The 24,255-nt window shown below is 38.4% G+C and overlaps 1 protein-coding gene across 2 annotated transcripts in view; it reads right to left on the bottom strand.

The window, feature by feature from the left end:
• Nucleotides 1-24,255, bottom strand: part of LOC117292969 (fibrillin-1-like) — a 93,678-nt gene that overhangs the window by 50,555 nt on the left and 18,868 nt on the right. For both annotated transcript variants that reach the window (XM_033775150.1, XM_033775151.1), the window contains exons 11-33: nucleotides 23,699-23,812; nucleotides 23,158-23,271; nucleotides 22,439-22,555; nucleotides 22,098-22,217; nucleotides 20,810-20,932; nucleotides 19,269-19,382; nucleotides 17,897-18,010; nucleotides 16,674-16,796; nucleotides 14,674-14,790; nucleotides 13,802-13,924; nucleotides 12,590-12,706; nucleotides 11,765-11,884; nucleotides 10,214-10,330; nucleotides 9,614-9,733; nucleotides 8,806-8,919; nucleotides 7,762-7,875; nucleotides 6,353-6,466; nucleotides 5,530-5,643; nucleotides 4,138-4,254; nucleotides 3,330-3,443; nucleotides 1,725-2,009; nucleotides 1,350-1,466; nucleotides 90-203 (exon numbers count right to left, since the gene is read on the bottom strand). In XM_033775150.1, coding sequence (XP_033631041.1) covers nucleotides 90-203; nucleotides 1,350-1,466; nucleotides 1,725-2,009; nucleotides 3,330-3,443; nucleotides 4,138-4,254; nucleotides 5,530-5,643; nucleotides 6,353-6,466; nucleotides 7,762-7,875; nucleotides 8,806-8,919; nucleotides 9,614-9,733; nucleotides 10,214-10,330; nucleotides 11,765-11,884; nucleotides 12,590-12,706; nucleotides 13,802-13,924; nucleotides 14,674-14,790; nucleotides 16,674-16,796; nucleotides 17,897-18,010; nucleotides 19,269-19,382; nucleotides 20,810-20,932; nucleotides 22,098-22,217; nucleotides 22,439-22,555; nucleotides 23,158-23,271; nucleotides 23,699-23,812 — 2,856 coding nt within the window. The remainder of the gene's footprint in view (nucleotides 1-89; nucleotides 204-1,349; nucleotides 1,467-1,724; nucleotides 2,010-3,329; nucleotides 3,444-4,137; nucleotides 4,255-5,529; nucleotides 5,644-6,352; nucleotides 6,467-7,761; nucleotides 7,876-8,805; nucleotides 8,920-9,613; nucleotides 9,734-10,213; nucleotides 10,331-11,764; nucleotides 11,885-12,589; nucleotides 12,707-13,801; nucleotides 13,925-14,673; nucleotides 14,791-16,673; nucleotides 16,797-17,896; nucleotides 18,011-19,268; nucleotides 19,383-20,809; nucleotides 20,933-22,097; nucleotides 22,218-22,438; nucleotides 22,556-23,157; nucleotides 23,272-23,698; nucleotides 23,813-24,255) is intronic.

A 24,255-nucleotide genomic window follows, 5' to 3' on the forward strand; every position in this document is an offset into this window, starting at 1 on the left:
TTACGATTTTTTGCATTTAAAACCTTGGTCCTTTTGGTTGGTAAGTTTTTTGAAACAGCTAAATCTTGTTTCTCTGTAGTTCTACTTACGGATTGTACACAGCGTTCCTTTCCATTGGGATGTGCACACACATAGGAACAGGTTCGCAAGATTTTGGCAAAAACCACCGTTTAAACATGGAGCGCTCGCACATTCATTGATATCTGTAAACAATAAAAGAAAACATAAACAACATTGTATATAGGATTTGAGGCATTGCATGGTGAGGTATCAATGTATACTTGGTTTGCGGTAACACCATGTGTGTATCTACTTGCCAGGTAGAGTTTGTTCTTTACAGAACTGTCTTGCTTTAGATGTTCGGGGGTTCGGGAAACTTCTCATTGCATGCAATGCCAGGGGTGTGCTTTTCTCAATGGTGCACCCAAAATTCATACCGAATTCATACATTTCTTTGAAGCGCGCCTGAGGTCAGAGGAAAATGCAATGCTGCTGTAGATCGTGTAGGTATCTTGTGAAGGGAGACTAAATTTTCAATGTCCTTTTAAAAATCTATCTATTTCAAAATTATTTTGAAATTTTTAATACCCACATAAAAATAATTCTATATAATTTAATTTAATATAATTTATTTTTTGTTCCAATATAATTTCAATTTTTTTGATTAATATTTAAAATTAAAACAAAACTAAAGCTCGATAGAGGAGACTTTATTTATATAAGAATAAAAAATAAATTAAAAAAACATCTTATAATCACTGTTGAATTTTTGCGACAATTTTCATTTAATGAAGAGGCTTGCCTGCAACACTAGAGCCACAATAAAAGTAACAATTTAAAGGCAGTAGACACATTGTTAATTACTCAAAATAATCATTAGCATAAAACATTACTTGGTGATGAGTAATGGGGAGAGGTTGATAGTATAAAACATTGTGAGAAATGGCTCCCTCTGAAGTGACATTGTTTTCGAGAAAGAAGTAATTTTCCACGAATTTGATTTTGAGACCCCATTTTTAGAATTTGAGGTCTCGAAATCAACCATCTAGAAGCACACAACTTCGTGTGACAAGGGTGTTTTTTCTTTCATTTTTATCTCGCAACTTCGACGACCAATTGTGCTAAAATTTTGACAGGCTTGTTATTTTATGCATATGTTGCGATACACCAAGTGAGAAGACTGGTCTTTGACAATTACCAACAGTGTCCAGTGTCTTTAAAAAATATTTTAAAAAACATCTTATAATCATGCTCGAATTTGTGCGACAACTTTCATTGAAGAGGCTAAATTTCCTCTAACACTACAGTCACAATAAAAGTAACAATTTAGATGAACAGGTTGTACCTACCATCTGAACAGGTCTGACCGTCAAAACCAGGTGCACAATTACAGATGTATCCTAAAGGTGCCGTCGCCTCCTCAACACAAGTTCCACCGTTGTTGCATACATTGGTCGTACAAATTGCTAACACAAGGGAAGAAGAGTCAATAGTGTTAGTATTCTTTACAATTTTGTTTTACCGCATCAAGGTGCATGTGGACCAATTTCACTTGATGAAAAAACAAGTAAACAAACATGGGTTTTTTCGTCTTCATTTTTTTCGTCAATGCCGCAAGAGAACTTCATACAGGCAGTTCAAATAAGATGAAACTGTAATTGTGATGCAAGAAACTTCCCTGATGAAAGGTAGACCTGACAAATTTTGATGAGACGAATACTTACTCGTCGTCCGTACATTCAGCGTTTCCAAGGGGAAGACCTCACCCCCGTTATTAACCGCAAGTCTCACGTTGTATTCCGTGCCCGGTTGAAGATCCGTAAAGTCAAAGCCGATCATGCCGTTGACAACGTCCGCTCGTCGGTAGGTTTTCGTCATCTGGACATTGCCCTGGCTATCCGAAACGGTAACTTCGTATACGGCGTCGGGGTTGTCGGGCATGATGTCATTGAACACACCTTGCACGCGTGTGGGTTCCATGTTAGTGATTACAACGCTTGATGACTTCGCTGTAAGTGAAATGGGAAATGTTTATACAATAGTTTAAAAAAAAATCAATTGTTAACTATTTTTTTCTACTGTCCTTTAAAAGACCTGTTTCACGAGCCACAACCTTTTGCAAAGCGGTTCTTAGACAATTTACAAGTATACTTAATACTGTTAACATTTTGCAGCAATTTGAAGACCTTCTTGCAATACACTTTACCCAACGTAGCGCTACAGCACGGTTCCAAACTCGAGCTATATTACCACTTCACGTTGGTTATTTTACATCATTTTCTGTCCCCACCCAGGGAATCGATATCAGATCTTCCAAAACAATTGGAGAATTTTTGACAGTCCTTTTTTTTCTTTGTTCTCACCAGCAGTGCACCTGCTCAGCCCTAGGCATGCAATACTGAGCATATGCACACATATTCAGAGGCGGAAAAAAAGGACCGTTATATCTGTGGCCACCAGCATCTTAAAATTCTCCCATTAACAATAATAATAATAATAGTGGCTTCTTATATAGTGCTCAGGTCCGTCACGGAGTGACGCTCATGGCACTTCAACATTATTACCCCTGGTCACTGGGCCTGAAATCAGTCCTTAAACCATCTCAGCTCCCTGGGGAGTTTACAGCCTGTGCCGCCAAATATATAGCGCAATTAAGGCCAATCAATCACAATAACCAACTCTGCCCTCACAGGTACCCATTTACCCCTGGGTGGAAAGAAGCAATTGTAGTGAAGTGCGTCTTGCTCAGGGACACAAGTGTCACGACCGGGATTCGAACCCACACTCCGCTGAATCACCAGAGCTTGAATTCGGTGCTCTTATCCGCTCGGCCATGACACCCCATTGAGCAACAACCAATTTGAAGTGGTAAAAGGCAGTGGACAATATTGGTTATTACTCAAAATATTTATTAGCATAAACCCTTACTTGGTGATGAGTAATGGGGAGCTATTGACAGTATAAAACATTGTGAGAAACTCTGAAGTAATGTAGTTTTCGAGAAAGAAGTAATTTTCCACAAATTTGATTTCGAGACCTCAGATTTAGAATTTGAAGTCTCAAAATCAGGCACCTGAAAGCACACAACTTCGTGCAACAAGGGTGTTTTGTGCTTATATTAATATCTCGCAACTTCGATGATCGATTGAGCTCAAATTTTCACAGGTTTGTTAATTTATGCATATGTTGAGATACACCCACTGTGAAGACTAGTCTTTGACAATTACCAACAGTGTCCAGTGTCTTTAAAAAATATATAAAAAAACATCTTATAATCATGCTCGAATTTAACAGATTTGTGGAATTGATGGGGGCTCGGACACACTTACCTATTTCACAGTGCAGTCCTTGGAACATTGTCGTACATCTACAGGTGTAGTGGAGAAGTGCATCAATGCAGGCGCCACCGTTCAGGCATGGAGAACTCGCGCATTCGTTAATTTCTGTGGATACATCCAAAAGGTTAAAAGTTCTTAATTTTGGGGCATTATTTATCACTATTAATTGAGAGTGTCTTAATCACTTCTTATTCACCACAATTGAATAAATGCATATTTTTATAGTTATTAATATTTGTTCATGCTGACCTCTCCCTCTTTGTTTTATTATAAGTATACATTTTATTATTGTTGTAACCCTTCCCCAGGGTATGGGGTTTGTTCCGGTTAAACAAAATAAAATTTAATACAATACAATTATTGTTAATATCTCGTGTGGGCCTACCCTGCAGTAAACGGATAAATTAGTTTTCATTCATTCATTCATTCATTTGTAATAAAAAAAAAAACACGAAGCTGAATAATGTGGCATTACAAGGAAAAAAAATATTGAGAAAAAATTGCACAGATAAAAGACATAAAATTGCACCACCACGGGGGTACATAGGTACATTAAAACAAAGATGACCAAAAAAAACCCGAAATATAGAATTGATAAACCACTAAAAGACACTAAAAAATGCACAGGGTGTTGTGGTTACCCTCCTATAAATTGAAACCCGACTAGCATTTAAAAACTTAACAGCCCCCCCCCCCACCCCAATTTCTATTTTTTTTATTTCTTTTAAGATGACAAAAAATGGGAATAGAAATTTGATAAAACAAGAAAAGATAAAAATGCGACTAAAGAAATCTTTACCTTGATCACAATACACGCCTTGGTAACCATGGAAACACTGACATGTATACGTGTTGTCTCCATCAATGCACACAGAGTTAAGCTTATCGCAAAGGTTGTTGATACACTGGTTTGTATCTGTTGAGACACAATCCAAAACAGCTTTAAAGGCACTGGACACTATTGGTAGTTACTCAAAATAATTGCTAGCATAAAAACTTACTTGGTAACGAGTAATGGGGAGAGGTTGATAGTGTAAAACATTGTGAGAAACGACTCCCTCTGAAGTTTATTAGAAGGTGTCGTTTCTCACTAAAATATTTGAATTGAATTATGAGACCTCAGCTAAGGTGTCGAAATCAAACATCTGAAAGCACACAACTTGGTGTGACTATTGGTGTTCCATATTCTCTCGCAATTTTGATGATCAGTCGAGTTCAAAATTTCACAGGTTTGTTATTTTATGCATAATGTTGACAAATACCAAAGGTGTTTAGTGCATTTAACTACAACACTAGTTGATCTACCTTTCTTAAATATTAATAATAATATAATAATAATAATAATAATAATAATAATAATAATAAAGACATTTGTAAAGCCTCTAATGCAAAAGCCTCTGAGCACATTTTGTTAAAGAATGGAGGAGAAAGTGTAGGTTCCTGAATAGAACGTACGAGCCAAAGGTAAGTACATTGTAGGACTGAATCTACAATTTAGAGTCCATTCTCTAACTTGCACTATTTCCCCCAAACTTTGCACTTTGTCAAAATGACATTTATTCACATTTATTTTTCAAAATGTATAGGGATGTATAGCAGTACTTGCAATATTATCGAGTACAATGTACTGGTCAGTTTACAATTGTGTTCTTATACTAATAAGTAAATTGTTTGACTGTAAAATTTATCTTTTTTTTAAATGTACACATCATGTTTTGCCGGGCAAAAAGAGGCGTAGTCATGGTAAGATTGCGTGTACTTTCTAGCTGGCTGCCAAAACACAAAGGTTTTGCCCAGCGGTATGCGCGCGAATCATGTTATGGTTTTCGAGTGACGTCAGAGGTCACATTGTCTATACTTCATCGGGCAGCATGCTTTTTGTCCCCCTGACTTGCCTTGCCACTTACGGCGATAGGGACTTCTCAAATAATTATTGCCCCCCCCCCCCCCCCGCCTCTGGAACTCTCTGCCCAAAAGTCTAAGAGATACACATGACATTTCTCACTTCCGAAACTCTCTTAAAACACATCTTTTCAGATTGGCATTTGAACACATCTGAGAATTCTGTAATTGACCTGGACCGGCGCCTCTGAATGTTATACAGATAAAAAGTGTGCCTTACAAATGCTGTGTTAAAATTGTTATCATGTGTACTTTGTCCTAAAGTTATTTATTTGTTGTTTTCACTTACTAGATTCACAGTTGAGTCCATTGAAGTTTGGTAAACATTGACATGTGTATCTATTGGCACCATCCACACATGTGCCTCCATTTTGACATGGAAAGGACACGCACTCTTGTATGTCTAGAGGAAGAGAAAGAGAATGGACAAATATAAGAGTTGGGTTTTAAAGAAATAAATATTGACTGGAGCAGGACTTGAACCAACACCCTCCGGTTATATAAGCGTACCGGCGCTTTACCAACTAAGCTACATACATTCCAGGTCATATCTCGTTGCGAGGCCCCTGCACCACGGCCCCCGTGCCTCTCTTTCAATGTTGGTTCTCATTGTTGGTTCTCATTGCAGTCTGCGCTCCCATTAACATTGACCGGGGGAACATGAATGTTTATTAGCATGGGGGAAGGGCACAGGGAATGTTAATTGTCACACTGCGAAAGGGTGTGGCCTCAAGCATTTTGGTCGGAATTGTAGCCCTGTATTAGCGGCCTCCCTATTAGTTAACATCTTTGGTTGGGGCTATCAGTCAGAAGCATAACTGTTAACTGATGTGATGCCACGGATCACATCAAAGTTTGTTCTTCTTTTTTTTCTTTTTTTCGGGTTGAGCCACACAGGGCAAAGACATAATTTGGGGGGGGGGGGCTTTTCATTTATCAAACCATACACTTTTTGCCTCATTTAAGGGGAAAAAGAGGGAGGGGCAAAAGTTGTGAATGGGAGAGGGGGATTAACCCATCGCTCTAAGAGTTATGTTTACTTGCTCAGAGCTACGTAAACAGGTGCATCTGCTGCAACCTATAGCTTCAGAGTCTGTAAATATAATACTTACTAATAGCGCAGTTTGGACCACTGAATCCAGCAGCACAGGTGCAACCGTAGCCGTTTGTCATATCTTTGCACTCTCCCGAATTCAGGCAGGGTCTGGATATGCACTCATTGAAGTCTGTGAATTACAAAACAAAACAATCATTCAACCAAGTTTGTTTTTACAAATTACTGCACAATTTTTCAGTCAGGAAAAATAACTGATTTTTGAATTGGGTGCCAATGTTCTACTTTTTAGTGGTTTTTCTTGTAATTGTACGTGTATAATATAGCCCTTGTCTGTTTTTAATGTGTCAATGTTTTTAATGTATGTGAGCATTTGTATTACCCTTTTTGGGATAGAATAAAGATTAATTTAATTGAATTGATTTGGTGCTTCATTTGCCAATTGAGACTCAAAGTGCCAACCGGTGGCTAAATCATTGCCTTCACACTTGCATCCACATACACAAGCAAAGCTAAGGCCAAATATAAACAAAATGTTTAAAACTACCCGGTCCCGCTTCCTTTTCAGCAGACCGCTGCTTTTTTCTTTTTTTCTTTTTTTAGCGAATAAAAAACAGATACATGTTAATGATTTCAGATGAGAAAATAGCCCAGCCGGTTGTCTTTAAAAATGTGTCAGGCAGCCATTTTGAAGGGGGGGGGGGTAAGGCCCTTCTCCCTCCATTTTCAAAAAGGCAGAAAACTAAACAGTGGTGACACAGATGAACTATGAAGCTGAAAAATTTGTAATTTTAAGACTACAGAGTGTAACTCAGATAAATTAAGTATTGCCTGGTTTTTGAAACTTTTCCACAATAAAAAAATGTACAGGAAAATGGCTTTATGTCCACAATCTCTAACTCCTCAGTGTCAAACGCAAACATGTACGAGTTATATTTGTTAGTTCCAAATCACCAACCTAATACATGTATGAGGTAATGTACATACTTAAAATTGCCAAACCCAGTACAAAATTGCCAAACCCAGTACAAAATTGCCAAACCCAGTTTACTCAGAGGTTGAGTAAACATGTTATCACATGGGGGCACTCTCGCTCTTTCTAATGGTACCATTTTTTTGTTCATGTACGACCTGTATTTTTTTCCAAACTCTTGCGGTAGGGCATAAATCTTACAGCTTGTGGGGAAAAAATGGCGGTGCCCAGTAATTGAACCTGCGTGTTATCTCCTGAGGAAACTGATTAAATGTTCACCGATTCGGACAGTGAAAGGGATTTCTTATTTGATTCAGAATTATCTATGGATATTTCAGAAAAGAATGGTGAGTCAAAAGATGAAGAGGGGGCTACCTATACTTGGTTACTCTTGTTTTTAGGGTACACCTTTTGTAATATCGTGGGCACTGAAAGAGCTTTAAACACTGGGTTTGTTGCACAGAAGGGATGCAGGCTGACCCAAGAAGACTTACTTTCTTCACAATTATCACCCATAAAGCCAGGAAGGCAGCTGCATGTGTAGCGTAAAATTCCATCATTACAGGCTCCTCCATTTAAACATGGGTTACTTGCACAGTCGTCGATTTCTGTACAGCGTCAAAATAAAAAAGAAATGTGTAAGTTCAGAAGTACACATGCAAAAAAAAATCTAAGACGAACAAAATCAAAAACCAAAAAAGTAGGTTTTGACTTTTGAGACTTTGCATGGTAGAAGCACAATCCAGTTAGGTTTGCTGTGGATATAACCACCACATCATACTCAAATCTCTGTATAGACGATGTGACCTCTGCTGACGTCACACGAAAACCATAACATGATTCGCGCGCATACCGCCGGGCAAAAACTTTGGGTTTTGGCAGCCAGCTAGAAAGTGTATGCAATCTTACCATGACTAAGCGTCTTTTTGCCCGGCAAAACATGACGTAAACAGTGTTTTTTTTCAAAAAAACGGTGGAACAACTTCTTACTTCAATCCCTTCATCATGCGGGTCATGCCACAAACTGGTTTAAAAATACAAAGTTGCGCAAACCATCTTTTCGTACCAAATTTTATATTAATTAAACTAATTACCATGACCAACCTATCACTAGATTTGTCATTCTGTGTTTCATAAAACATATTAAGGTTACACATTTTGACGTCACAGCTCCATTTTCGCTGCAAATATTTCGCAGGAGTTGAGCACAAGTCAACTGATGCGAGTTACTCATTGTGAATTTGTGACGTCAAAATTATTGCATTTGCTTTTGCAAAAAGTATGGACCTCCGGGCTTTATAACTCCTCATGGTAGGGCTTGTCTCGGAGGAGGTGTTGAATACACCTTCATCACGGTGCAGCCATCTTGAATTTATCCCATTGATATCAATGTTACATACCATAAGGCGAACAGACAAGTCTGGTTCCTAATTGCACAATGATTATTAGCATGCATTATTGTATTTGATACAAGGAACAAGACCAAGATGGAGGCAGCAGGATAACAGTCTATAAATGACATGACTCTGACAACTTACTTATTTCACAACGTACTCCCCTGTAGTCAGTACCAACACAGACGCAGGTGAACTGGTTTGTACCATCTTGGCAGGCGCCGTTCAGACATGGATTGCTGTCACATTCATTCGGTTCTGATGAAAGAAACAAGGACAGAAATATATCAAGTCTTCTCGTTGCCAAAAGAAGTGTTAAAGACACTTGACACTATTGGTAATTGTCAAAGACCAGTCTTCTCACTTGGTGTATCTCAACATATGCATAAAATAACAAACCTGTGAAAATTTGAGCTCAATCAGTAATCGAAGTTGCAAGATAATAATGAAAGAAAAAACACCCTTGTCACCCAAAGTTGTGTGCTTTCAGATGCTCAAATTCTAAAAATGGGGTCTCGAAATCAAATTCGTGGAAAATTACTTCTTTCTCGAAAACTATGTCACTTCAGAGGGAGCCTTTTCTAACAATGGTTTATACCATCAACCTCTCCCAATTCCTCATTACCAGGTTATATGCTAATAACTATTTTGAGTAATTACCAATAGTGTCCACTGCCTTTAACAGGGTTTACAATGTGCTACAGCGCATTCAGCAGCCACAGCCAGGAACACCGGGGCGAACCCCTCCTCTGTTCGATGTGCACTGGGTTCTTTTACGTGCATAATACAACACAAGGGACCAACAACTTTACGTTCCATCTGTAGGACGAAGCAATTGTTAAATGTCTCGCTGAAGGGCACAAGTGTCACAGCTGGGGATTCGAACCCACACTCTGGTGATCAGAAACACCAGAGTTTGAATTTGGTGCACGGCCACGACAGTTCCACTTACGATTATTGCAGTAGAATCCGGTGAAACCAGGAAGACAATTACAGGTATAGACCCTCGGAGTGGTCCCATCTACACATACGCCATTATTGCAAGGGTCGATGGCCGGACAGTCATTAATTCCTGTAAATAAATAATACAAAAAATTAATAAAAATAATTGAAGGTTTTTCCCTGTAGAGACAAACTAATTTTAAACTTTGTGTCCACAAGTTTTGTACTGGTTTTGCTTGCCTTTTAAAAATGCTGCTTTTGCCATTCCTGTTTGTCTCCTTTACTAAAGTAATCTTCTTAGTATTTAACATAACATACAAGTATATATATTTTTAATGTTATTTTTTTTGTAAACCAAATTCCCTTAGTCTATGACTTTTTATTTGGTGATGTATTTTTCCATCAAAGTGCTGATGACGCTAAATACAAACAATACGTATAGCACATGTGCAATAACCGAAACCGATAAGTAAGCCTAAGCTAAGAAGAAATACAGGGTCTATTCACAAAATGCTAGGACGAACATGTTGTAGAGAAATACAATACAAATGCAATATCTAAGAAAACATCTAGGGAGAATCCACTATCTTCCAACAATTAGTACACTCACTTGTTTGACATCTGTCGCCTTCGAAGTCAGTCCCGGTACAATCGCAAGTGAATGAGTTTACTCCGTCGATGCAATTTCCGCTATTCAAACAAGGAACGCTTAAACACTCCCTAATGTCTGAACAAATTAACAAAACAAAACAAAATTCCAAAATTAGAAATAGACAATGGCACATAATGATTGATTTACCATTGAAGGACTCATTATGTGCCAAAGTGCAGATGGTAAACGCTTACCATTTTAAAAACTGTTTTTGTAGAGTTGTTTCTAATTTTTCCCTGGCTGGTCCAGATTTGCTTCTTTTTTTTTCTTAAACTGCCTTGTAGCATTTTTTGTAATTGTCTTTTAAACTGTTTTCTTCGGAAACCCTCTGTAGTGTAATGTTGTATTTTGGAAATTCTTTTTTTTCCCTTTGTATCTAGCGCTTGAGGCCTTTTTGGCAATTTGGCGCTTCATAAATATCTTTTTATTATTATTATTATTAAAAACAAGTATGAGAAATCACCTAACATCACAAGGTCAGATGGCAACTTCAAGGTGAGGGCTACACCAAACTAATTTGTGCCATCGACCCAAATCAACTGTCACCAGGGGTGGATTTCACAAAGAGTTAAGACATAGTCTTATCTTGAGTTAGGACGAGTTACTCGTCCTAACTTAGGACTACGCATACATTTTGTATATCTCCTATAGGACTAGTCCTAAGTTAGGACTAGTCCTAACTTAGGACTAGTCCTAAATCTTTGTGAAATCGACCACAGGGGCACCTTGCCACCTACTGAAACAGGTTACCCACTTTACAGTCCATAAGGATAAAGGCAAGTGTGTCACCCACTATGAGCCTGGCTGGCAGAGCAGAATGCACTACCTTCCCAACATTTATTCCATAGTGGGGTTTCCCCCAACACCCTGTGCATTTTTTTTAAGTGTCTTTTAGTGGTTTATCTAATATTTATTTTTACTTATTGTCGTCTTCTTATATAATGTTCCTTTGTACCCCGTGGTGGTGCAATTTTTGTGTGTTTTATCTATGCTTTTTTTATCAATATTGTTATCTTGTAATGCCACATTATTCAGCTTCGTGCTGCCAGTTGGTTTTTTAATCAAAATGAATGAATGAATGAATGAATTTTACAAAGCAATTATAACTAAGCATCTTGCTCAAGGGCACAAGTGTCATGACTTAGGGATTCAAACCCACACTCTGCTGCTGAAAACACCAGAGCTTGGGTCTGGTGAACTAGACTGCTCTTCAACAATATGCCACACGGACAGAAACATGGAGGCCTGACTAATTTTGTTGTGATTAAATATATTTGTTTTAGTTTAATCTTTTATCGATGCTAGGTCCAGTTTTGACAGATTTGACCCCCCAAAAGTTTGATTTCAATTTTAAAGATGTAGGCCTTTCTTTAAACCATTACACAAAAATACAAAAATCTGCCAATGACAACAACTAAAATTGGTTTAAATGTCTAATATATCTAACTAGATATTGAAAAAGAAAAAGAAGAAAAAAAAAAAAAAAAAGAAGAAAGAAAAAAAACTTACTCTCAGAACATGTTTGGCCCGTGTAGCCTGCAGCACACCGGCAAGTAAAATCCCCACGAGCTGTTCCATCGGTACAGGCACCGTTATTCAGACATGGGTTGGGGTTGCAGTCATCTATTTCTGTAATGAAAAATTAATAAATAAGTGACGTGTCGAAATTTGAAGGTGAATGGAAAAATTTTGGGTTAAACAAAGAGAAAGTGAATATAAGAGCGGTACTACGACCTCCGTACTAACATGCAACTCTCTCTACCTTTAATGAGAAATGTTGTTTTGTGAGTGCCAGTCATGCGCCTTGCCTGTAGCCAGGGATCACACCCAAGTTTACGATACAACCTAAGAAGCATGGATCACCATCAGACGATGCAACTTTTTAGTTCAAATAACAAGTAATAAACCACACTGGGAACTGACTGGGTACAAATTAACTATTTGGGGGTTGAACAAAGAAAAACAGACAGGAGCGGGATTCAAACCTGCGACCTCCAGATCCTGACACTCTACAAAAAGAGATCTACAATCAAAGTCATGTTGGGCCCCAGCCCCCGTTCAATGTTGGCTCTCATTGCAGGGTCTGTGCTCCAGATGGGGGTTTACAACATTGAGCAGGAACTGTAGTCCTGAATGGAATCACTGCCAACACAAGGGCTCTTTTGGTAGAGCGCCTCACACACCAATCCCTAACAAGTTGCAGGTTTACATTGCCGCTCTAGTCAATTTGCCTTATGTTAAAACCACAAAATTAGGTAAAAATTCACCCAGTCAGTTTCCCTTTATGGTTTATTACTAAGGTTTATACCAACTGTTTCAAAGAAATACACTTACTGTTTTGGCACCGGTCCCCTGAGTAGTCCACCAGTAAACAATCACACGTGTATCGGTTGACTCCGTCCACGCATATACCCCCGTTCTGGCATGGATTGCTGGCACACTCATTATTATCTGAAACATGAGAGGACACAAACATTGATCAAGAGATAATTTTCTTTTGAGTCTCAGGGTATGAGATTTACTAAATTTTCTGATTCCTGAAAATAGTTTGCAGGCCTGGGTTCCTCTTTATTATAGAGCCATAACCTCCCAGAAGTAAACATTAAAGAACACATACAAATAATGCTCGAGGGATAATGTTATATTTTTTTCCAAGGGATGAGATTTTCCAAATGTGAATATTCCTGAATATGGCTGAAGGATCTGGGTTGGTTCCCCCTTATTCTCAGAACCTCCCAGATATAAGAATTTATAATAAGAATAATAATAATAATCAATTTTGTATATAGTGCTTTATCACAGCCCAAAGGGTGTACCAAAGTGCTTCTGACCTTATTACCCCTGGTCACTGGGCCATCTATTTCATTTCTTAAACCATCTCAGCTCCCTGGTGACTATATACAGCCGTTCCCGGTGAGTGAGCGCGGTTCAAGCTAATAATTCACATTAAGCATCTCTGCCCACCACAGGTACCCGTTTTACCCCTGGGTGGAGAGAAGGACACAAGTGTCACGACTGGAATTCAAACCCATATCTCGATGACTTAACCACCAGAACTTGAGGGGGTTTACAGACCCTATGCATCATCAAAAATACTAAACTACAGGTTTTTATCATGAAAATAGCACAAACACACACAAATCATTTGTTGTCAGTAGAGAATCTGAATGGAACAAAATTTGACCTGAACATAAATAATAAGGGACCATGAATAAATTAAGAGCCTGGTCGTCCGCGTGTAGACGCATAACAACACGATTTCAACTCGACAATTTAATCAGTATACTCTAATCGCCTTTTTTGTCTTTCCTTGTTTTCTCCCCAGAAGTCATCAGAGCATACTGATCGAAGCGTCAAGTTGAAACAAACGGTTCTTTTCAGAACCACCCCAACTCATGTAAAGATTATCATTACATGGTGTTACCGCAAACCTTTACTACTACATCCTATTTCCACCATGCAAAGTTTCAAATCCTACTAAAGAATTAAGTCTTTGTATTAAGAGAAATGTCATGGTGAGTAAGATTGACAATTATCTTCACTTACCGCCTGTGCAAGTACTGCCAGTGAATCCAGGTAAGCAGTGGCAGATAAAGGTACCAGGAGTTGTACCGTCTTCACATATTCCTCCATTCTGACAGGGAGGGAAGGGTTTGCAGTTATCTACCCCTGTGGAAAATAAATTACACACATGATTTAAAGGCAGTGGACACTATTGGTTACTACTTAACTTTAAATAATTGTTAGCAAAGAAACTTACTTAGTAATGAGCAATGGAGAGCTGTTGATAGTATACAACATTGTGAGAAACAGCTCCCTCTGAAGTGTTGTAGTTTTCGAGAAAGAAGTAATTTCTCACAAATTTGATTTCGAGACCTCAGAATTAGATTTTGAGGTCCTGAAATCAAGCATCTGAAAGCACACAACTTCATGTGACAAGGGTATTGATTTCAAATTTTCACAGGTTTGTTATTTTGTGCATATGTTGAGATACACCAAGTGAGAATACTGGTTTTCGATAGTTACCAATTGTGTCCATGTGCATTTCAAAAGAACGACAGAAGTTAAAAAGACTTAAATTGGCGTGTTTACATTTACTATTGTAAAAAATTACACAACAAAACACATCTGGTAGACGTCTAGATCTTCTGTAGTCCACTCAAAATTACCTGCACTGGACCTCATCAAAGACATGGCCCATGTGTTAATCGCCTTAACCATGTTCCCCTATCAGTTTAGACTTCAAACATTGGCAACATCAAACATGCAACTTTCTAATTGCAAAAACAAGAAATGGCCGATCACACTTAACTTTTGTACAGTGATTTTCAGTTTTCTATATGGCAAAGTTTTGAAAGGAAAAAACAAGAGGAAATCAGCTAATCAGCTTTACAGTTGCATGCCTGCAACGTACTTACGTGTTTGGCAAAAGTCACCAATGTAGTCGATCAGTGAGCAGTCACACGTGAAACGGTTAATCTCATCCATGCACCTGCCATTATTTTGGCATGGAATGCTGGCACATTCATTGATATCTGACAAAAAGAAACACACAGGGGAAATTGTCAACTGTACTCTGCCCTTTGTACATAGTAGAGCTGTTATGATTGCACATTATAGAAGATGTGACCTCTGACGTCATTAGAAAACCATAACATGAGTGTATGCAATCTTACCATGATTATGCGTCTTTTTGCAACAGAGGGCGGTTTGAATGTAAACATAGGTCACATCGTCTATATAAGTAAGATTTAAAACTTGGTGGGATAACTCATCTAGTAAGGTTTGTAGAGACACAATGTACATGAGATTCTTTAAAGGCACTGGACACTTTTGGCAATTACTCAAAACAATTGTTAGCTTAACAAATTGGTAACGTGCAATGGAGAGCTATTGATAGTATTAAACATTATAAGAAACGGCTCTCTCTGAAGTACTGTAGTTTTTGAGAAAGAGGTAATTTCTCACTCAATTAATTAAAGACTTCAGCTGAAGTCTTTTAATATGAATCTGAAAGCACACAAATTTGTGCATTAAGGGTGTTTTTTCTTTAATTATTGAGCCAAAATTGTCATAAGTTCGTTATTTTATGCATATGTTGGGATACAAGTGAGAACACTGGTCTTTGACAAACATGTCCAGCCGTCGATTTCACAAATAGTTAGGACACGTCTTATCTCGAGTTAGGACGAGTTAACTTAGGACTAATCTTAATGTCTGCATGCTACAGTGCTAAGATTAATCCTAAGTTAGGAAGAGTTTTGTGAAATCGACGGCTGTGACTTAACCACTGGTTCAACAACTCATCTACAGCTAAATTGTTGAACAACAACAGAGTCCAGCATTCTCCTGATGACAAACAAATGATAAGTTGTCTTGGACATTGACAAAATGAATGCGATCTTAGAGACCTTTCATTGTTCCCCCGCTCACATGAGAACTCTATATGATAGAAAATGAGTATATCACAAAATTGAATTCCCCAAAATTAAATTTAACACATCCCAAGCTAGTTAAAAAAGGGGTTTCACACCTAAAATGATTTTGTTAAGGTTGATTCATTTCCCCCGGTATGAAAAAGATCAGCGCGGTAGTTTTGAGAGCGGTAATATCAAGAGTGTCTCTTTTTCTGGGTTGCTATTCTCTTTTCATTTCACACATAAAAAATTCTCTAGGTTGTTGATGAAAATACACAAATTTAAATGAAGGATGCTTGAATTGTTTGTCAATTAACTGTTAAAAATGATTCCCATCTCTACAAAATGAAAAAGATTAACATGCAGAAACATTTTTATTTCTTTCACAGATCAAAATGAAGGATAAGGTCCACATTTTATTTATAATTTAATTCAAATATATTAAAAAAATCAACGTTTGATGAAATTGCTTATTCATGGAGTATACACAAAAAGGAGTCATTCGGGTCAACAAAGCTGCATTTTTTAACAAAAAGACTCACTTAAAGGCAGTGGACACTACTGGTCATACTAAAAACAATTACTGTCATAAAACCTTTCTTTATTACGAGTAATGGGGGGGAGGTTGATAGTATAAAACATTGTGAGAAACAGCTCCCTCTGAAGTAACGTAGTTTGGGAGGAAGAAGTAATTTTCCACGAATTTGATTTCAAGACCTCAAAATTTCGTTTGAGGTCTCGAAATCTAGCATCTGAAAGCACACAACTTTGTGTAACAAGGGTGTTATTATCTCGCAACTTCGAACGCCCAGTTGAGCTCAGACCCAACACTCCCTTGAAAGAAAATGATTACATAGTAGTACCCAAAACCACATTTGAAATGTGGTTCTATCGAATCGGAGGCTGCTCAGAATATCGTGGAAAGACAAGAAAACAAACAAATGGTTTTGAAAAAGATGAGTAAAGAGAGGCGGGGAGGAATACAAAAAGAAGATACTCACTAGTTTGGCAGTTTGTGCCAGTGAAGCCTGCAACACAGGCACAAATGTATTGACCCGGCCGAGTCAAATCATCACGACAGGTCCCGCCGTTTTGACAAATGCCTGTGATGCAATTGTCAATTCCTAGTACAAGAAAAAGATAAGACGATAAACCGCAAAAAACCTCACACATAAATCTTCACAATCTACTGAGAAATACATCTTAATTCACAACAGTAACACAGACGACCGATGTACATACTGTCATATTATTTATCATTTTCCCTTTGAGCCCCATGTAGCTGATCAGAAACACCAGAACTTGTTTTTGAACTGATGCAATTGTAAATTTCTAGTCCAAGAAGATGGTGATACGGAAAAATCTCACACAAAAAATCCAACAAGTTGAGACATGTATCACAGAAAACAGGTGCATAGACAGTCAAATTATTTATCTTTTTCCTTGCTTTCTGAGCCCCACTCTGAAGTCGTTCAGACACAGTACTAAAGTCAGTTTAACCCATGGTTCAACCCGATCGAGTTCAACTCAGTGTATCTGAACGGTTCTAAAGTTAGTCCGAATCGAGTTCAACCTCAAAAAGACCACATCCGGTTTAACTCACATTGACCTCCGTAATCATTACGTAAACACACGGCGACCAATGAACAGGCCAATAAACAGGATGTTAGCGTAACGGGGTCGCGTTTGCTTGGACCTCTTAAAACCAAAGATAAACCGTATCGGGTTTAACTCGGTGCTGTCTGAACGCAAGGGGAATTTGACCACCCCCTGCTACTCGTAAAAGTTAAACCGGTTTGGTTCTAACTTAGTACGCTGTCTGAACATACCCTATGCTGATCAAAAACACCAAAGCTTGGTACAGTGAGCTTATAACCGCTCAGCAATGTTGTAATAGAAAGGCTCCCCACTATATCTCAGAACCACTTCAAGGTTACACTCCATCAAGGAATCTTCAAGCCAGTTCCATGCTTCTCCTCAATGAACCCAAGTCTCGACACTCTTGGGGTAACAGGTGTTTTTCTTCCGCTGCACCTCTGAAATTCTCTTCCACTTAATCTTTGATCTTGTCTTTGTACAACAAAATTCAAATCTCTAAATCTGAACTTCACAGACTAGTTTAGATGTGCCTGTTTTTCTTTTGTTTGTTTTGGGTTTTACTGCGACTTGAACACCCAGCAGGGTTTATTAATATTACAGAACATAAAAACCGGACAGAACTTACGTGTTTCACAACGAGTTCCTGTGAAGTCAGTGCCAACACAGTTGCAGGTAAAGCCAGTGGCTGAACTAACACAGGCTCCATTCACGCAGTTGTGTCCGTCACAGAAGTTAATCGCTGAAAAGAAGAAACAAATTAAGAAATTGTAAGTATAGATCAATTTAATTGAAGACCTGCTTGAACGAAAATGTCAAGTCGCTAACTTTGCTGAATTTCACTTAAAATGTTTTCAATGAATAAGGAAATCAAGTCAGATGATTATAAACAGATTTTAATTGTGTAAAAAAAAAAACATTTTGAATGCCCTTATCCAGCGCTTTTCTGAGAGATTTGCGAAAAGCCCCGTTATGTAATCACTCTCAAAACATCATAGTTGGGAGCTCCAATTTGTTAAGTCGCTTTGTTGCAGCATGGAGGTATAATAAAGCAAACTCCCAGACATGACGTCAGCGCCATTGTCCTTTGACGCGCGCCGTCAACGGCAGAAGTGTTGTTAGTTTTTCAGGTTGGGGCCTGATTTTTTAATCGATAATTACAAAAAATTCAGAAGTGTACACATATCAAAATTACATTAAAATGGTGAACAAGTGCATTATAAACAAGTTAAAACACCATTTCTGTTGAAAGCATTCCGCTCAGGTAGCTGTTTAAGTTTGAGTGGAACATTGAAGGAGTTGTGTAGTTTTCGTAAAACCAAAACTCAAAGTCCAGATTTACCTTAAACTTACCCTGTTAAGTTTTTGCTGTTATATTATTTGGGGTTGTCATCTGAGATTCATGATAGTCGAAAGCTTACATTAAAAATATTACTTGCTGAGGTGCTGTAGTTTTTGTGAAACGAGTAAAATAATGTCACGAAAATACTAATTTTCACGACTTTGAGGACATTGTGTTTTAGTGTCCTACAAAAAGTACTCAAACCCCTCAAGACAACTTAATTATTCTCTTAAGGACAACACCCAAATACAGTACACATTGAGTTGGCTTTATTGGTATCAACATCAAGTGATGTGTTAATTCAACCATATCACACCACATTGGTTAATTACCAGTCTGGCAATAAACTACAAATTTTACTTCAAAGTAACCCCCAAAAAGACACACATGAATATCGGTCTGGATTACTTGGCAACCTGCCATAAACATACTTTATCCGCAAGTGATTACATGGACTAGAGCAGGGCTTCAAATTTATTCACTTTTTATTCAAAATAATTGATTTTTAGTTAGTGCTTTGTTGCGTCGTTTGCCAATTAAGGGTGAAAGTTGCAGCCGGTGGCTTAATCCTTGCCTTCACAGTCCATCAACATTTAATAAAATTCTTAAATTAGTAAATTCTACCCCAGTGCAACGGCACGGGGTTAACGCAACTTACTGAGTTCACAATTGATGCCATTGAACCCATCTCTGCAGGCGCATGTGTAAAGAAAATTTCCATCAGTGCAGACTCCTTGATTCAGGCACGGGTTGCTTGCACATTGGTTTATAGCTGTACAGATCAGAGGAAAAAAAACGTATAATTATAATAATCGCGGCTTTACGTCCCATCCAAAGGACGAGGAAAGATTAAAGAGCCAATAAAGGATGATCTCAATATTTCAACTATTACCTTGTTATAGCCAAATAGACATCGTAGATACCGGTTAATAACCATTTTACTCTAAAAATTTGCATTTAGTAACAAATAACTCAAAAATGCACCCGGCCGCACGTTTTTTTCAGCCGAGAGTCAAAAACGGCTTATCTATTATAATGACCTCTTGACGCGAGTGACGATATTCCCCTAATTGGGTGTGAACACAGTTCTCCAGCTTCAGCAAACTGAGGGCGCTATTTTCCACGCCAAATAGCCGCCACTGACGCCACGATTCCCTTGTCGAGCAGGTTTGTTTGACCCCTCGTTTTTCAGAAATTTGGCTAGAAGCCGTTCTGTAGAAAAACCATTTTTACCATGTTTTAATGTGAGGTGAGAGACTTGTTAGATTTTGTTCATGTTTCCTATGGACTCCAGCTATTAGAAAACTGTATTATCTATATATTCGAGATCGTCCTTTATTGGCTGTTTAAGTGTCTTATTAGTAGACCCAAGTGTCACGACCGGGACTTGAGCAACACTCTGCTGATCAGGACCACCAGGGTTGGAATTCAGTGCTTTTAAAGACTCGGCCATTCACTTCCACTGTCAAGTTTAGAAGCACAAATGAAAAGACCCGAGATGAAAAATTGAAAAAAAAATCACTAGATCTGTGTCTAGAAGTGACTTAACACAATGTGCCATTTAATCGATTGAAACAAAGAGCTGCACTGTACCAAACACATTAGACTTCTGCATTTTCAAGAAGTGGCGCATCTGTTGACCATGCAGGGATGTTGAGAAGGCTGTTGAGAAAAACCTTAACTTTGAGCGCAAAGCGCAAAACAAGCGAGCTCGAAAACTTGCGAGCATGAAGCCCAATCATTAACATTTGTCTTTAGTTTTAAAAGCCATACTCTGCAAATCTGGGGTGTTTTTATATGGTTACATCTCAATTTCTTTTTTAGAATTTGATCTTTAAAATGACAACAAAATCTTTAAAAAAAAGGGGGAGGGGGAGGGGGAAGAAACAAAAACAGAATTTCTATATTTTTTTTTAAATCTTTGTATGATAAATTAAGACACTAACAGGGATGTGATAGGCTGGTGGAAAAAAACATGAAAGCTTGCGAGCGCAAAGCGTGAATGCTAACAATGGTGAAAAGCCTGCTTACATACATTTATCTTTGGTTTTGAAAGCCCTACTCTGGGTGATCCGTAGAGTTTTATCTTAATTATTATTATTTTTATTTTTTTTTGGGGGGGGGGTGTCACAAAATTGCTTTCCGGTTAAAAACAGACAAATCACATCCCTGTTCTTTGTTAAAAGAAAGTGCACTTACGAATTTCACAACGTTGTCCTTCAAAATCTGTTATTCCATTTAAACACAAACATGTATACAAGCCAGGACCATCAACACACAAACCGCCATTCAAGCACGGATTAGACTGACAATCATCTGGATCTGAATATTAAAACAGAACAAAATAATGTTTGCATTAACTGTGTTTATTCCACCCGCTTTTTAGTAATTGGTTAAAAATATACCCCAAATCTCACTCAGAAACACATACCAAGTTCATGAACCGAGTTCCAAAGTTGATAGGTATAGCAAAAGTGCTATCCCCTGTCTCATTCGCATTTTAAAAAGAGCCTTAATCTTTTTGTTTTTATCGTTTTCACTTTTGGCTGGTCCATTTTATTCAAATTGCTATCGTCCTTTTAATTTCTGTGTTTTCTCTTCTTTTGGGGGGGGGGGATGTATAATAACAATTATTATTGTTTCTTGGTGTTCCTTGTTTTTGTAGTAGGTCTTTATTTTAAACATATTTATTATGATATTTTAATTCAAATTCAGTTCAGCCTCTGGTCATGACTTTTGAATTGAACCAACCAATAACGCAATACATTCATGGAAACCGAAATTCTCTCCACAGGTAAGGGGGGCAATCGAGATCAAGGCCCACAACACAGTTCCACAAGACATCGGATTCTTTTTTAACGACATCTGGTCACCACTTCTCAAGCCAACACTTCCAGCAGCAGCTCACCACAACACTGACACACTCCAACGCACACACATCCAGCCAGCAACCAACTCACATGCTTCACCGGACAAGAACAGCTTTGATCCTTCCCGCCCAAAAGTGCATCCCGCAAGCCATACATAAGCTCCACCACCACCAGTAGAGTATACTGTTCGAAACTCCTTCAAAAGAGATTTTACTCATGGTTGTACCCGCAAGTTTACTGTTCATATTTATATTTATAGTTGCTCTTATTCTCCACACCATGCAAAGCTTCAAACACCATTTATGAATTGTGGTGATTCTGAAATTTGACGGGGTGTAACTCAACACCAGTAGGGCCTATAATAGTTTGATTGTCTTCAGGAGAAAGTTTGACCAATTCACTTATTCCTTGTTTCGCTGCATAGCACTTGCATTACCCGCAAATTTCAAAACATTGAATCTTGCTTTAATAGCCTGGACCCATAACAACTTTGTGCCGAAGATAAGTTTTTTGCATGGAGCATAAAAAAGAATGAAGTCTTTGTTTGATTTGTTTTCTCCTTCACACAGGATTTCCACAGTCTATAAACATACAATCTGTTATTTGATTAGACTCACCATTATCACATGTGGTTCCAGTAAATCCGGTCGCACATACACAAGTAAAGACACCCAGCCCAGTTCCATCAGTGCAAACTCCGCCATTTAGGCATGGGTTGTTTAGACAGGCATCGATGGCTGAAAATGAAAACAAAAATAACAACAAAAGTAAACAAAACAACAGAAAGCTGTTTTTACACACTAGATAAACCAGACATTTTCACTCTTACTTTTTTGGTAGATACGTGTGCTATTTAAGACTTCATAATTATTATTACACAAAAACATTTTCATCATGACAAGCAGTATTTTGAATTGATTGTAATTGAATTATTCTCACAAATATTGCCCATACTCACGAGTTTCACAATTAGTTCCTGAGAAGTCTACAGCCGAACAGTCACACCTATACCGATTCACCTCATCGATGCAAATGCCGCCATTTAGGCACGGATTGCTTAGACACTCAGGGATGTCTGCAAAGTAGATGGTTCATATTGTACAAGATTGAGAACAAAAAACATTTATTTATGATATTTTTTAAGACAAGTTCGCCACAAACCATTATACAATTGTTGCACGGTGATGAGGGGGGTCCATGGTGTTTTGTATACCCGAGGGGGAAATGGCACACAAGGCGAATATCTTGGTAACATCTTAGCAATTCCCCGACTGTAAACACTTTCAGAACTTGATTGAAAACTTACTCACGATTGCTCTTTAGTAGATCATTATTCCCAAGGTTTTTATTTGGTAGGCGTTTGGAAACGCTATGGGTGGGTTCGATAAGCTTCCCCGGGTCGACCCCGGTCTGCCCTCAGTACGTTCGAATAGCTTTGACGGCATTCCAGGGGCTCACTCGAGTCAGCCCCCAGTTCCCTGCTTGTGGAACAGGCACTTAAGGCATGCCCCCCAAGGTACATGAAGTCACCTGAGAGGGCGAGTGTGTCCGTTCGATTATCTCTTGTCAGGGGCTCATCTGAATGAGCACTGCGGGGTCGACGCGGGAAGCTAAAGCGAACGCACCCTATGTATGAAGCACAATGTTGTATATTATTACTTTTATTATTAGACTCACCTGTTTGACAGTTTCTACCGGTGTAACCGGGAACACAGCTACAAACGTAATCACCCACAAGGTCCTGACACGTCCCTCCATTTTGACAAATTCCTGCGATGCAGTTGTTAATTTCTAACACAAGGAAAAAGGGAAAAACCTAGATAAAATACAAGATTTTTAAGGATACAACATCATTAATGAAATTAAGTCTCAACTTTTACTGAAATAAGTCGTATTCGAAAACTTGATCTGATTGTGGTTGTGGCAACCTAAATTAAGGACCGTGTCTTTATATACAGAAAATTGAAACGCAGTCCTCGCAAATAATTTCACCTTGTGCATATCTGTGCGTATCTGCAAGTATTTTTTAGATTTCTTTGGAGTCTGCTCTTTCTTGTATGAGTCACCAAAGATCATCTACACTGAGCTAGACTGTCTGAGGGAGGGAAGCGTTCATCTTTGGTCATAATTCCATGCTCAGAAAAAAATACTCCGCTGGAACTGGGTTATCTCAGAAAAGCAAAGGACTTGGATAGATAGAAGCAAAAAGGGAACTCACGTTGTTCACATAGAGGTCCTGTAAAGTCCGTGCCGATACAGTTGCAGGTAAAGCGAGTGGGTTCATTGATACAGAATCCATTGACGCACGGGGCATTGGCACAGTAGTCAACAACTAAACAAAACAAAACAACAACAATCAAACAATTTGTTTTTTATGCAAGTTGCAAGACACCCAATGCCTGAAAGCCACCTCAAGGTGTAGCCTACAATCTATTTTTGTTTCCAGGGGACGTTGCCACCTACTCCTTGGCTGAAAACAGTCCATATGCTATCAATGATGTAGACTTGGTTCCAAGTCTTTGATTGTGGCTTTTTAGTCCTACTGATAGCCGCTACACACAGCGCCCTCCTGTGATCATCATTTAGCCTACGCTAGGGCGCGTGATAATGTGGTGGCGCTTTTCGTGGCTGAAATGCAGAAGAATAACCGCGATCTAAGACTTGAATCAAGTCTATCAATGTTGTTATCTCACAGACTGCCTAAAGGAAAAAGCTTCAATCCTTTAAAATCAACTGAGCTTATATACAGAGTCCCTACAACATTATTTCTACAAA

The sequence above is a fragment of the Asterias rubens genome, chromosome 7, assembly GCF_902459465.1.
Source record: "Asterias rubens chromosome 7, eAstRub1.3, whole genome shotgun sequence".
Lineage (NCBI taxonomy): Eukaryota > Metazoa > Echinodermata > Asteroidea > Forcipulatida > Asteriidae > Asterias > Asterias rubens.